The following is a 15,826-nucleotide window of genomic DNA, read 5'->3' as shown; positions in this document are numbered from 1 at the left end:
GGGAGGCCAAGACTTCAGGATATGCTCTAGCAGGAACAAGACTGACTGCTATGTAGAAAAGTGCCTTTAAGCACCTGGTTTTTAATCCGTGGGCAAACCAGGTTGCTGCGTGACAAGCAAACTGGGAGTGTTTGGATGAGCTGGCTGGCAGAACAGAAAATAAAACGATTGCACTCAAATTGCACGTTCACTATTCGCCTTCCAGCTGGTAAAACCAGAAGAGGATCGATTTTGCTTTGGCTGCTTTTTCCTCCTCTCTACTGTATTTAGAGGAGAACTTTGGAAATATTTTTTCTTCTTTTTATTCCATTATAGAAATTCATAGTAAGCTCCTACCACGTTTTTTCTAGGAGAGCAGAGTATGCGTAGGCCTAGGAGAACATTCAAAGGGGAGCTCTGTGCAAACAGTCGAGACTTTGAATTCTCAGAACTCATTTATCTTTGCTTTCTTTAAACAGGAGAATCGTGAAAGGGAAAGATCTTGATTAAATATACGACATCTGCTCTTTTTAGCTATCCTCCACGCAGAAGTGATGGCATGAATTTAGGCAAGATTATTGCAGGATATAAAGAGAAGCAAATATACAAAGATAATATCTTTAATGAGGCTAATGCCGTACTCCAAAAACCAAACCCGCCTTCAGAACATGCAGGCCGAAGCTTTGATCCTCAAATTAAAATGCAACTTGAAACTAGTGATACAAGTTTAACTTTGGCAACATCAAAGAAGCTTGTACCTGCAACTACACGGCAGGAAGAATATTAAAAAGAAGACACTCAGTAAGTCATTAATTAGTTGATATTATTGATGGGGAAGGTGGCTTCATCAGAAAACAGGAACTGCTGGTGATTCCGGAATACGAAGAATTATAATAGGGCACAGAAGCAATATATTTATTGACTCTAAAAGTTCACTGCAGCAGAATCAAGTTTTAACAGTTCTTAATATGAATTTAACTTTGAAAATTGTCATTTGAATTTCAGTGAATGAGAAATTCTGTCTCTGAAAGAGTCTCTTCTTTTCCATTTCAATCAGTTGGTCTCTACAAGTAAATTCCCAAACCAGAAAACAAAACTTTAAAGCCTTAATTAAAAATCAAAGACATAAAAAGAGGGCACGATCTAATGTGTCCTTCCTTTTTCCAAGTCACAGAATGACAGAATCAAACAGAATCACAGAATGTCAGGGGTTGGAAGGGACCTCAAAGGATCATCCGGTCCAACCATCCCAACAGAGCAGGATCACCCAGCGTAGGTCACACAGGAAGCGAGCACTGCAAAATTATTATGAGCATCTTCTTCGCTCAACAAGTTGCACATTTAGAAGGTACATGTTTAGGAGACCTTTCCGAAGAGATAAAGTTTTTGAAAAAAATTAAAAAATGAAAATCACTCCTTTCAGCTTTTGATGCAAACACCACAACATCCTAGGAGGGGTTTCTATCCCTGCCGTCCATTTATCACCTGTCATTTGACAACTGAAAAAAATTTCTTCTCACTTCTGAGAGGGACAGAAATACCAAGTAACGTAAGAAATCAAGCTCTCCAGATCTCTGTTTTCCAGCTGAGATTCAGCAGAAGCTGGAGATATGGATCTCACCGGGTTCATCTCTGAAGGAACAGTTGAAATCCCAAGAAAGAAAAAAAAAATAAGGGCAGGACGAGGAGGGGGGCATTTAGGTTGATGTGTTATTGTCTATTTCTCATGGCTCTCTGTCTACAGAAAACATTTCCCAAGGAGGAAGGGGGGGTTTTTTGGTGTCTTTCTGAATCAAGCAAACAAAGGATTTCCACTTCGTGACCACCAGACATTCTCCTGTGAGATAAACAGGAATGGATAAAGATCCTACATTCCTTTAAGTATACAGAATAAAAACCACGGCGGGATTTTAAAGGTTTATAAACTATAAAGCTTCTGAAAATCATCACCACGGAGCCAAAAAGTCTAGCTTCCCCTTTGAGTATCGCTCTCAGCCTCAACGAGACGCATTTTTCGTTCAACTTTCTCACGGCGTTTACCTAACTGCACTTGCCAGCGCGTTCTGCCAAATTAGAGAAACTGCTGCAGAAACCATCTGCTCGACATTGCTCGCACAGAATAAAGCATCGCTCCACACAGTGTATTGGAAATGTTTGGAGATCTTTACATGGGAACCAGAAGCAGCAGCGCTGACTCAGGCAAATCTCCTGCTGAGGTCAGTGGGAACCGTACCTGAGCGAGCGCTGCTGGATCCGACGCGAGGCGCGCTGCGTCACGATTGCTGCCGCCTGACGGGAGAACAGATGGTTCTAGTTTAATGATACCAACTGCAATGGAGACGAGAAAAGAAATTTTATAGCATTTCTGGCTTGCTGCTCTTTTATAACTATCAGAAACAGGCCGATGGTTTCTACCCGTTTGCTTGCGAAACAGTTTTTTCCCAGCTTCAAGTGAACACTGAGGAACTTGCAAAGTCAGATCCTACCTCAGCAGCAACAGTTTGAGCCAATCTGTTGAGATAGCAACTCAAACACCAGCAAGACTACATGTGAGGTCTAAACCAAGACTTCACAATTTGTCTAACAGGTTGCGTTATGTTACCTCTGGATGCGAATGCAGACACTTCAGTACATTTCCCTTGGTCCAATCTGAAGCAGAACTAAAGCCTTCGCAGCGCCGACCTGGCCAGCCCAGCAGCAGGGACACGTGTGTGACAGCTGCTACACCAGAGCACAACGGATTCTCAGATTTGAACCTGAATTTTGGTGTTAGAAAATCACAGCTGCAGTAAGTCTGAGAGGTCAGAGTGTCACTGACATCACAGCTCTTGCAGGATTTATCTTGTGGATAAATGAAGCCACCTCCCTCACAGAAGTTACAGCAGGGTGAAGAACAGCAACACTGGGGAAAGAACAAAGAGAAACTCTGAGGCACGTATGCACAAGGCTTAATCACTTTCTAGGAAGGGGCCGTGTTAGAGATTAAAATCCCAAAGAGGAGGTGAAATACTTTCTAAGAAGCACGTGCCCGTCACAAAGATTGCAACTTGGATGCAGCTCCCAGGCACGGGCCCTTCTTTAAATACTGCAATAAGGATTCATGCGTTTCCCTTTAAAGAGTTTCTATTAGCCTTAAATTTACCAGCCATGGGAACACTTCCAGATCATATCTAGCAAAGCTACATTCCCTTTGCCCAGACACAGGCACACAAAAGCTAAAAATCATCACATCTTTTGCCTACATTTCTGTGTGTGACGAAAGTCAAAAGTGGCAGTAAATTAAAAATACAGAGAGATCTCACTGGGGCCTAATCCCACGCGAAGGGGTGGATCTGCCATCCAGAGCATCACAACATGCAATTAGGGACCAATACAAGAATGAAACCATCATTCCCCTAAAACCAGCACTCCTGGAAGACAGCTAAGTCTTAGAACAAATGTTTTCAAGTTACAGTAATGATGTTTGGTTTAGAGGAATCGTCATAGAAGGCACGTCAACTGAAATTCCAATCCAACTGGAAAATAATCAAGTTAATGAACATATGGAGGCACCATTAATTTGTCTCATGATATCAGTTCCCACTTTACTGTCACACTGAAAAAGCTGTCAGCCTGGGTCAAGTGAAAGAGCAGGGAAGACAACACGTAACAGTTGTGTCCCTGCAGTTCTTCAGAGGAAGATGAAGCCTAGTTACACGCAGCAGAACACTGATTTTAGGCAACGCTTACCTTCGCTGGTGGAAAAATAAGGTCTGCCAGGATTACTCTGCCCTTCCTGAACAGCTGCTTAGCTCCGTTATGAAGGATCGCTTGACACGGCTATTTTTTCCCTTTGAGAGAGTTATTACACCTTTGTATCTCCTTCTTGCTCCGCATCTACCGAGACAAAAGGCCCAAATTAAACAACACACGGCTATTTTTTCCCTTTGAGAGAGTTATCACACCTTTATATCTCCTTCTTGCTCCGCATCTATCGAGGCAAAAGGTCCAAATTAAACAAAGGGACTGGGAAGAGGAAGAAGTACAGATCACGGCTGTAATTTCTGCCCCTTCGCAAGACTGAAGTAAGGAACACAGCACGTACCTCTCACACTAAGTGCGAGCACGTCCGCAAGGACCTTCATGCTGGAGCCGGCACCACCTTAGCACAGTTGAGCCCAGGCAGGCAAACACCTGTTATACAGATTTTTGACTATTCCAAAAAAGTGCTGAACAGGAACGTTTGCAAAGCTGCAGGAGGAACCGAACATGGACTCTGTACGCAGCGCTCCGTTATCGAACACTTCATCAAAAGGCACGCCAGCTTTATTTTGGACAGTAGACTTTATTAGAAATTTTCTCCTCGTTCATCAGTAAATTCACATTCAAATATGCTGGAGGCAGCTCAGTCTAAACATGTGACGACCTGCCATAACTTCCAGTTTAAAAACTAGAGAACTGATCAGGCAGATAACATGAAACATGTAAGAAACGCAAATAGAAAGCAGCATCTTTAAAAAATCGGATGAGCCTGAAAACTTAATACATTTCAGGTTGAGGTGGGGAAAAAAAATATCAAAAACAGTCACCCCAAGATGGGAAACAGTTAAATGAGAACTCCACAGACTCTAACAGATAAATAAACATTATAACCACACATACATTAAAAACAGAACCAAGTACTTAAAGAGTTCATACCACATAAAAATTATAAATTTGTTCAAATAAAAAAGTGACAAGCTTTCTAAAATACAAATACCCTAAATTCTTGGGATAATGAACACTTTGTTACAAACTGCAGAACTTTGGTGGGACTAGATTTGGTCTTGAAAACAACAGACTGCATCCTACTGTCACCACATCCAAAAAATTACCTTTCTGACACATATGCCATGTTTTTTCCTCTTCCTCCACACTCTTGTTTTAGCCAATAATCTCCTTTTTTAAGTGTTAGAACTTTTAGGTATCACAGGCCTGATTACATTCGGTGCGCTGAACACTCAGAGCACTCAACAACTCCAGATACCAAAGGCAAAGTTTAGATATTTTTCAAAAGTTGCTGTCAAAATTTTTCCTTTGCTAATTTATTTGTACCTCTGGGGTGAGGTGTAGGAGAGAGAAAGAAAAAAAAAAAAAATCCCATTGCTGAAGAATGTTCTGTCCTGCATCACAGTGGATCCTGCAGGTCAGATTTTTCCATTGGCATTTACCAGAGGCAACAAAGATAAACCAGTATATGAGAAATGAGAATAACGGCCTTCAGGACTGTAAACACAACAGGCAACACAAACACATGAATCTTGATCAAATCAACATTTTCACATTCTTTAGTAGTCCCCCACAGTGATCTGCTTTCACTGGTTCAGAAAAAAATATATATTAAAAATTAAATAACACTCAAGTGTCCATCACAAAGATTTACATTTTGCTGTAAACAATTTTCTGCCATTTGCATTGATGTAGTCCAACATGAGGCCAGAGGGTTCTAGGTTCTAGACGTCTTATTGGTACTGTAAATAATTTTTGAGCGATAGAGGCAAAGGTAGAATTTCTATGTCATGCAGGCGGTCTCTGCCAAGAGCAAAACGAATTGATCTTCGGCACAAGTCCATTAAAGGCAGGGGTTCCGCTGAAAAAAACAGAAGGAAGAAAAGCAAGAGTTAATCTTTCAGCATCTCCATTTACAGGCAATGTTTTATTTATTAACATTGGTTGTACTAAGCAGCCATAAAGCTAGCAACAGTATTGGGAAAAACCTGACAACCGTGAGGCAACGAAGTTAATCAACAGCAGCAAAGACGGAATTCTGCGCCTTCCACCCACGATAAGCGACTGCAAAGTGTCAGAGATTCCTTATCCGTGAGGCTTAAAATAATCATCCCAAAGCACTCTTCGGGCTTCCCCAATTGCAGCGTAAGGAGCCAGGACGTTTCCAGATTTCTAAGAAGAGCCCCTGCTCTGTTTAGAACACAACGCTCGTCACAGCACGTTAACGTGAGCTCCGCCAGCGACTTCCGACCTTCACGTACCCGTCCCTTCCGCGTCTTAGGAACTGGAAGTGGGTCTTGTTTAACCCAACTTCTCAGCAAACACTGCTTTTCCTGCAGCACTCTCTTAGCCTCTCTCTAGGAAGTTCATTGGAAGCAAAAAAACTAAACACGCTCTAAAATCTAGAGGAAATCTCACCCTTTCCTCCATGCATGAAACAGGGGAGGAGGACTCAGCTGACTAGAAGGCAAGGCGGGTGTTCTCATACGTATATACACACACACTCCAAATACACAAAAAACATCTGTAGATGCTCTTCACTTAATTTAAGTATCTGTCAGAACTGCCTGGTTGAGAGCACTTGAGATTGAAGACCCCAACGCAGCGACCTGCAGCATCTCGAACCACCTCATGCCCGTATCCCACCCCGGTGCGCAAGAGCTACGGGAACATCGCAGAATTTCCACCCAACAGCAGCACGGACAACCTCTGTGCTTGCAGAATTTGGAATGGAAGTCTTTTTTTTTTGCAGCAGCAGCAGGAACCAGAATAAAGCCAGTCTTTAACCAGCTACGGCAATCTTCAAGAACAAGTTGAACCAGATGGATTTGGTTGCACATGTTGGTTTAAAAGAGGAAGAGCTTTAAAGACTACATGAAACTCTTCCGCTTTACATGACGAAAAAGTAGCAGCCTTTCAAATCTTCCTAGTACCTTTAAATAAATTTAAAAAAATGACATGTGCCTATACTACAGTGATAACCTTTTATAAACTTGACAGATTACAAGTGCTCGACACTGTACAGCACTCGGCGGTGGTACCGAGAGTTCTTTCATGTGCCACATGTCGATTTACATGAACTACATCAACCTAGCTGATATTATTTTTAAACCTACTTGAAAAGCAAAAAGAAAAAACATTACGAAGCACAATATACCTGATTTAAGAGTTGGCTTTATGTGCTATAATTGTCTGCTCTGGTGACACATCAAGGGTTTAATGGATTTTCCATCCTTTATCCCAGCACCACACTTGGTTTGTGTAAGTCCACAGTTAGGCTTTTCCTACAAGTGTCTCGGGAAAAAGCTTAAAAGCATTCTCCTGTACACTGAAAGACTAAATAGCTTATTTAACTTTATAACCACTTCAGTGACTCGGATACAGAGGCTACTTCATTATAAACCCGACTTCATTGTACAATTTTAGCTGTTAAAAGATTAAAAAATAAGAGGCCTCACATTCCATTAATAACGTAACATTTTTTTTTTCATTTTTCAGTGATTTTAGTTTTTAGTTCTATGAACCTTGAAAGCTGTAAAATTCATTAACCAGGATTTATAAGTAGGAATAAAAACAGCTCCTGCGTTCCAGGACGGAGAATACAACGCATTTTACAAGTCTTCCACAATAAACAACAATCTTCTGGGTATCTGCCCAGAATCTCTGAGGTCCCATTAAGAGGATGTAAAATAACGACTAAGAGTGTTTAAAGCCATTAGTTGACCATGTGGTCTCTCTTTTTCTTTTGTATTTTTTTTTTTGGCTCCTAGACAAAGGAATATGTAAAATGTAGCCATCTGTGCAGCCAGGCACAGAGGTAATCCTGAACTTCAAAAGACAGTTTAAGGAAAGGTTAAAACATTTTTTCAAGCCTGAAATGCTAAATGAATGTCTCCTGTCTCACTTCTACAGGGAATTTTCCAAATGCTAAAGAAAATAGCCCAAGCGTTTGCAACAGCAGCTAAATCACACAGACTGAATGTGGATTTGCAACTTGAAAATTTAACTGTACTTGTTTTATTCTCCTTTCTATCCACTGGCAGTTCCAACCTTTGACAAAATTAGACCAGGTTTGTCCTATGATACTAAATAAAAGTCACTTTTTTTGGAGTGCTGGCTGTAAGAACGTGAGGAAAAAAGCGTAATAAAAGCATTTTAAGCAAAACCACTGTGAATAGTCCTAAATGATCAAAAATTAAACTCAGAAATTAAAGGAATTAAAGGAAACATTTGGCCATGTAGAGGCTGTATTGCCGTGCACCCCACCTCAAACACACACAAGACTTGATGTATTTGAAACCCTCAACAGCACGTTCAAGCGTTCAAAACAGCATTTCCAAAACGCTATTTCCACCTGAGTCCCTACAAATAATGCTGAGAAGAGAATATTCTAATAACGCAAATCATGGCAAGCTGAATATTCTAAAGCCATGTGGCTCGTTCTACGTTTGGCCGCTGAAAAAGTCTTTCTCTCCTGACGTTAAAATGCTTACCTTCAAAAAATGTTTAAATTCAGGGATAGTAACTGATTGTCAGAACACCTCACTACTTCATCCACCTAACATGCCTTGGGAATGCTGTATTTTTCTCTTTTTAGAAGAACCCACAACGCAACGGAACTCAAGCTCCCCCAGAAGAATACAAGCCAGCCTTTTTGCTGAAGTTCCGCGAGCCCCAGTTAACGTTCCTGCCATCAGACGAAAGGGGAATGAACTGCTGAGCTGGAATGCAAAATTGTAAAGAAAACACGATTCACAAGAATGGCTCTTTGTATTAAATTCCTGAGCAGGCTAAGAAATTCCAAAGCGAGACGCTCCAGGGCAAGGTAGTGAGTTTTGCACAGGAAACCCAGCGCTTCCTCTCTGGCTCCAGAACTCCAAAAAAAAAACAAAAAACCACCCCCCCAAAAAGGTGGAGCCACAGGTGGTTGGGTCACACACGTGCCGAGCCGTGGGCCAGCTCCTGCCACCTTCCCAGCCGTAATTTAAGGAATTGCCTTCTCATTCCTAGCTTACTGCGAAATCTCTTCACCCAAAGGCAAGATACTTCAACTGTCACATCATAGAAAACTATTTCTCAAAAGGAGGTAAAAAAAAAAAAAAAGTGAGAAACTAATACTGCTTAATTTACATGTCAGAGTTAAATTTCTATGTCTTCTGATTTCCTTTTTTACCAGTACTTTACAAGGAGTCCCATTAAAAAAAAAATAAATAACATTACAGCTAATATCTTAAAAACAGCGTAAATAGCTCTTTGGCGAAATTCAATTAAATATAGCTATTCAGCTATTAATAACACAAAATAGCTGTGGTTATGCATCCAGATATATTCATTTTAATGGTATTGCTGACGGTTTGAGGACAAAGGCAAAGAATCATTTGTAACTGGAAACAACCACGTGCTTGTGAGGGTTTCTCCATGGAACCGTCTCTGGGAGAGCAATTTGCACGTCGTTACCAACGGAAAAATTCATTTAGTTTTGGCAACCTGGAGTTATTTAACAATCTGGCACGCCAACAAGACGGCCTCATCTTGGTAAATAGGCTTTTAGAGTTGAGATACTAAAGTCTTTCGCATCCAATACCGCTAAATGTTATTAACTGCAACGTTACATAAGGCTCGTACAAAAGATCAGCTTTTAGCATACAACAGCTATTTGCCAAATGACAATTTTTTTAAAGGAATTCCTAAAGCCCTAGCAGCACGTCATGTTCATGGTTTTCATTAATTTATGGAGGATGCATTTTTATCTCATTTTATATGATCAAGTTGTATGGGGCAAAAAAAACCCCAACCCCAAACAGCAAAATTAAAGCTGGTTGAAAAAATAAAGTAAGTTATTGCGAGATTGTCATCAAAAATTACGACTCTTTTATAATTATATCATAGGTCTAAGATACCAGATTATATTATATTTTGATATTTTTGGCCCTAAACTTTTCAATAAGCACTTCTATTCCATGATTCATGCTACTGTTTCCAGCTCCTGTAAGGCAGCTTTAAAGTCAGATTCTTGAATTTTCCTCCAAGTATTAAAACACCTGCTCAGCGGTAACATGGCCTGAACGTTTCCGTTGGGGTGATTTAGAAATTTCTAACTACCATCTAATTATCACGTGCAATAAACCTAAAAATATACGTAGAAAGCCAGGAGTTTTCCTTCCAACCTTTCTGCCAAAGCTTAATTATTGTTTTAATTTTACATAGCACAGGCCAAATTCTTTCCCCCACATAAAGCAGTACATAAATACACCCCCCGTGACATATTTATGGCTTCCCTGACGCAACTGATGGAAAATCTTGAGTCGTGTTCCTCAAATGGTACGATCCAGAGAAAGGAAATTGCAAATAATATATTAAAGAAAGCTACGACCAGTCACCAAAAATGCTAATCAATCTCCCAACAGCAATGAAAATTCCAAGGGTAACAGGATAAAAGAAACGACTTATCTGTTTTCCCCCCACGTGCCTACAAGCCCCACAGCCTCACCCAGCAAATGGGTACGAACGAAGCCCCTTGCAACGCTCCGTTTTAATTACGGGTTTTAAGAACGGGTGGCAGATGGCGAGATTTATTTATTTTTCTTGTTATCAGATGATAAACAGCCGCCGTCTCCAGCAGTTGTCGACGAGGACAAATAGAGCTTTTACGGCGGATCCCCTCAGCTCCTTGCTTTTCAGCAGGCGGGGTGGGCAAGTAAAAACACCACAAAATAACATAAAATACCCTCTTGGACCTGAGCTAACCCAACAAGCCACAAAAAATCAGTACCTGGAATTAAAGGGAGGAAGGAATGCAAGAAAGCTTGAACAGAGGAAGGACTCAAGGGTAAATCTCCCTCCTCCTCCTCCTCCTCCGCATGGCTTGTGCTGGGCAGGGGGGAATTTACAGATTTTTACAGATCTGTTTTACAGATACCTTTGGCTTTTAAGTGTTAAAGGCAGTTAAGCGCAGCTGAAAACTTCCATCGGGCAGCCTTTAACAGAATGAAGCTGAAAAAGCAGCAATGATCAAGCAGATATTCTGCAGCGTCATTTGTTTTCAGTTAACGCTCTCCAGCTGGGCTTTCTTGAGAGGGGAAGAGCTGAAAAGCAGAACAGAACGAAAACAAACCAAAAACCAGTCCCCAAAGCCAGTGGCCTCGTTCGGGGCTCAATGAGGAATCTGCCATTTGAGCACAAGCACTTATCTCCTTCCCACTTTTCCGCATTCCAGTGTTCGCCATCTCCCGTGACAAGGACAGAAGACTTGGACAACTGGGTCTGACTCTGAAGCAGCAGAGCACAAGCCGAAATTCAACAAACTCAAATTTGCTCCTAAAGATTTCAATTTAGTAGACTTAAGTGTGTGCTTAAACGCCTTTTTTTGAGTCACGTTGCTTATAAAAGTGTTCTTCCTAGAAAGGGAATTTGCCTGTACATTCATAGGAAGGCTGCATGTAGAGTCACGCACACAGAAATAAATCTGCAGAAAACTTCTTCTGAGAGGCTCAGTGTGCTCCAGAATTCTTATCCCCTAAGTGTGTTTATGATCCAGAACAAAGGGTTCTAGCTCAAGCACATGGAATATGTAGAACAGGAGCAGGACAATGCCTGGCCGAGGCCAAATCTACCAGCTAAATTTACTGCGGGAACTTTCCCCAAAACCTTGACTGTCTGAATCAACGACAGCTAATTTAAATGCATATATACATTTAATATTCAACTTCCAGTAAGAAGACAAAGATAATAAACCGCAGGTATGATTCATAGTTGAAAACGGTTTAACACGCCATTTCCCCAGTTTACTGAATTGTGCCGCTTTGCCTAATTCAGAAGGTGCAAACCAAGAGCCAGATACTAACGAATTTTACCAGCAAACAAGGGGCTTTTTCAGAAAGGAGCAAAGTCCTTTAATAAGCTGGGTTTGTTCCAACTTGATAGATTTGCCTCCTCGCGGTGAGCGAGAGCGGCGGCCGCTTCCCTGCTGAAAGAGGACGCGCCTGTCTGATCTCATTCCCGGGGTGCGCCCGGAAAACCCACGTAGGGAGGATCGGCCGCCAAGATTTGTTTTCTGGCCTTGATTTGTTTGTTCTTCTCCCCTCAAAGGCGTCCACCAAAAAACTCCTCGCTTTGCTCTCTCACAAACTGAGACAGTTGTGCTGGTGACGATCGAAATGTTCTGCAGTGGAGAAGGCACCCAACGTAAATACACGCTGCTGAAAACCAACAATAGAAAACTAAAATGAAAATAAAACAAAGTGCTTGACTTCAGAAATGAGCTTAAGCTATGAGCGTTGCCTCCCCAGCTCCTCCACGCTCAAACCTCCCCAAGTTTAACATGTCGAGAACGAGGATTTGGCTTAGATTAATCTGTAATGTATACTTTATAGCTCCTACTCTTAGAAACACATTTATCACCATTAAATTCCGTGTGTGTGCCAGGCCATAAAGTGGGAAGTCCAAATATATCAAGGTGAGGCAAGATTAAAGCTTGGATGAGGATTTTACCGAGTAGCCGCATCGGGGTTCAAAGACAACGATTCAAGGATTTATAGGCAAAGCAATAAGGGAGAAAGTTGAAGGAAAGTTCAGGTTTCAAGGACAAACCACCGTCGACAACTCTTGCAACCAGAGGTCACTGCAACCCAGAGGAACAATTCTTTGGCTTTTTATCTCTCCACAAAACGTGCTTCATAAACGGGCATATAAAACGTCCACAAACAGGCACACACCTGTAACAACCTTTACGGCCGTGAGCGAGTCGTCACTGTTCGGGAGGGGAGGAGGGGGAATCAGAGGTTTTAGGTGAGTTTTCTCTTACCCCTCAATTCATTGGCACATTTCTCTGTCAATAAAATTACAACAGACGATGAGATTTTGTGGTGGGAAACCTAATCGTACTGATCAAAATAGTCTAAAATTCCAGGTTGTGAGTTCTCAGAGCTGTTCTTAAGCACATTTCTTTTTGGTTTGGGTTAAGCTAATCAACAGACAGAGAGAGAGAATATGAATATGAATGAGAAAAAAAGCTGGATCCAGTGCTGAACCAGGTGGGTACCCAGCTGCCCAACTGCCCCATCTTCTCTCACCTGCCTATTTTATCTACCTGTTGCATTTTTATCACATATTCCACGTGGGGGATGATGAAATACACCCTGTCATCTTCTCTTGTTCTGTGCCCCGCACACTGGAGCCTCACAAGGATTTCTAAATATGAGCATAACTAAAATAACACATGCTCCTTCAACTCTTCCATGGATTGCTTACAACTCACATATTCTCAGCTGGAACCTCTCACAGTAGCTTTCTGTATGGATGTTTAGTATTATCCTAAATAATAAATATTCTGCTTAGTAATTAAACTGATTCAAAACATCTTCTGCACCACACTGCAGCTTTCTTCAAAGTTTCACCATACTCACAGGGCAACAGAACTGATGACTCTCCTGCTTAAATTAATATAAATTATGCTGAGCTCTTTAAGACAATAAATACTTGACTGCATTCTTCGTATCGTTATTACACGACATTTCCTCAACCGCTTCAATTTCAATTGCCCAGAGGCTCCAACATATGCAGATTTCTTCAAACCAAGCGAAAAAATGGCTGCAGCATGTCATTTAAATTTTAATGCCATCGTACACAAGCTAACGATCTCCAGGGGAGATGCGCCAACAGCCAACCTGACTCATTCTGTTACTCTAGTTTTGGTATTAGTAATATTACACTGGAGTAGATCTGGAGCGACGAATATAATTAATTCAATCCCATTCTATTAGTATCGTTTACATTTTCAATTTCTTAAAAGTGATTTTTTTCTTTTTTTCTTGAGTGCCGTAATCTTTATCAGCAAAAAATAGGTGCTGGAGACGAGCTGAATTATTTTCATGCCGAATTTAGGATTCGTCAGCGTTCCTGGCACGCCAACACTACTGATACTCTCTGAAGATATTTCTCACGCATTCATTTCGGACACAAACATGCTCTCGTAGCGCAGGCAGAGCATGTGGGGCTGCCTTTGCTCGCCCCGTTGCTCAGCTTTTCTCCTCACAAGCTCCTGTTAGCAGCTTTCAGCCTTGGCAAAACCCTCTGAAATTCCACGTCACTGTGCCACCACCTCCAAGCAGCACTCCTGGCACGTCGTCCTAACAGCGGTCTGGTCATTTTGTGAGAAATAAAGACTGTGGAAAGATGATTTCTGTTTCGTGCACTCCACGTCCTACCCCCAGCTCCTGAAGCACCAGCACAAAACCCACCGATGGGAAGGGGCTGGTGAGGGGGCAGGTGGGTCACGGACACTGGTTTGTCGCTAAAGTGACTTTTCCGTTCCTGCGCGTGTGGGGATGATCTAACCCAACAACAAACATTGAAACACACCAAAAAAACCCAACCCTGGAATTTCACATGAGATTACTAGAATCTGACAGGTAACTCGAGTTTTGTTCACAGGAAATTTCTTCACCTTTGGGGCAGCATCACTGGGCAAAAGTTTCCTGGACTTTGTCCTACTGGACACATGGACAGCAGAAGCCCTCTCTAAGCTGTCTTTTTTGGCCAGAACGGCTGAAAGAAGATGTGGCAGTTGTGGTGGAACCTGCTGCCATTCTCCATCCATCCATCCATCCCTCCATCCCTCCATCCATCCCTCCCTCCATCCTACCACTCCCCCCAGCGCTGCCTGACGGATTTGGAGAACCTGGCCTGCAGCAGCATCGTGGCTTCTTCCCCACCCTCCTCAAGCTCACTAGATGCAGCTCACACATCTTCTTCGGAGCCCTGAAATAGCGACTCTTCCCCCATCGGCGCTCACTTGCTGTTCCAATCAATTCGGACATAAATACGCTTTGTCCATCAAAAGGTTTTTCCAGCTCTCTCTGGCCCCAGCCACCAGCTGGCTAATGCAACTGCACAGGTGTAAACGAAAGCACCATTTGGCCTGCAGAAAAGCTGTTAGGAACCAAGATTTATCTAGATTTTCAGATGCCAGAGTCAGCCCGTAAGGCTGGTAATTAAACAAAAATGGCATCTGGGAACCACAGAGCGAAGCTGAGCAATTCACTTGCCTCTTATCGAGATACATCGGTACTCGCACGCCTGACTTCTGTGGGAAAGGGAAACCCATCGCCCCACTAATGCAGTTAATTTCAAATAAAAAAAAACAGAATGAAAGAAGTTGAATACATACAAAAATCGTTGTGCCAATTTCTGCGTGTTTGTGTCCTCAGATTCAGGCAGTAGCTTGAGGCACTCGGCTCACGACTACGCACGGGTGTGCATACACACGTGCACAGATAAAATACACTTATACACACGTGTACAGATAAAATACACTCATACACACGTGCACGAGAACATAAAAAGGTATGAACACAAAGGGCAACGTGTGAACCACCCTCTCCTCCTTCCTACACACATACTTGTTTATTTTAGTGTCAAAATTACATACTAAGTTCTTCCGTGGGAAGAACTGTGGGGTCGGTTTGTTTGTTTTAATTAGCAGGATATCAGTCAGATGCGAAATTTCCATTACAATTGAATGGATTCTGGAGGGACTACTATCAGCCCCATATTTTGAACATTGGTTTTTCTCTTAATGTGGACTCGATGATCTTAGAGGTCTTTTTCAACCTTACTGATTCTGTACAAAAAAATAAAGGAAAAAGCGAGAGACAAATATACGTGCCACCCAAGCATAAAATGCGATTGATGAGTATTTATATATAAATAAAAGTAACACAGAATGCCACTATGGCTGATTTCTTTTCAACCAAAACTTCACACCTATTAAACCATTTAAGTGCGTCTTATTTTCTCCTCTTATCAGCTGTCTCCTTCCCTTTCTTCTGTGCTCCTACTCTCACAGCAGCGTCACTCAGTGAACTGAGGTTTAAAAACGAAAATCCTTTCTACCTGCAGGGCTGTAAACATCAGGCACACTGTACTTTGTTGGGTTTTTTAAAGTGACGTTGGTGCAACAGATTAAATGCTACATTATCCAAACAAAATCTTTTAACTCAGCACTTAATCCAAAGCACAACCCCCCAAAATATTAAAAGCACATTCAGAATTACACACGGCGCAAAAGAATGTTTCCCACCGAATTCCTTCTGCTCCCTGT

General features: G+C 41.8%; 1 protein-coding gene across 1 annotated transcript in view; it reads right to left on the bottom strand.

The window, feature by feature from the left end:
* Window positions 1-5,459: 5,459 nt before the first annotated feature.
* Window positions 5,460-15,826, bottom strand: part of LOC104266991 (SPRY domain-containing SOCS box protein 4-like) — a 45,696-nt gene continuing 35,329 nt past the window's right edge. The window contains exon 2 of the mRNA XM_009865417.1: window positions 5,460-5,587. Within this exon, the coding sequence (XP_009863719.1) occupies window positions 5,460-5,587 (128 nt within the window). The remainder of the gene's footprint in view (window positions 5,588-15,826) is intronic.

The sequence above is a fragment of the Apaloderma vittatum genome, unplaced genomic scaffold (assembly GCF_000703405.1).
Source record: "Apaloderma vittatum isolate BGI_N311 unplaced genomic scaffold, ASM70340v1 scaffold6080, whole genome shotgun sequence".
Classification (NCBI taxonomy): Eukaryota; Metazoa; Chordata; class Aves; order Trogoniformes; family Trogonidae; genus Apaloderma; species Apaloderma vittatum.
This window is presented reverse-complemented; position numbering and strand designations above follow the sequence as displayed.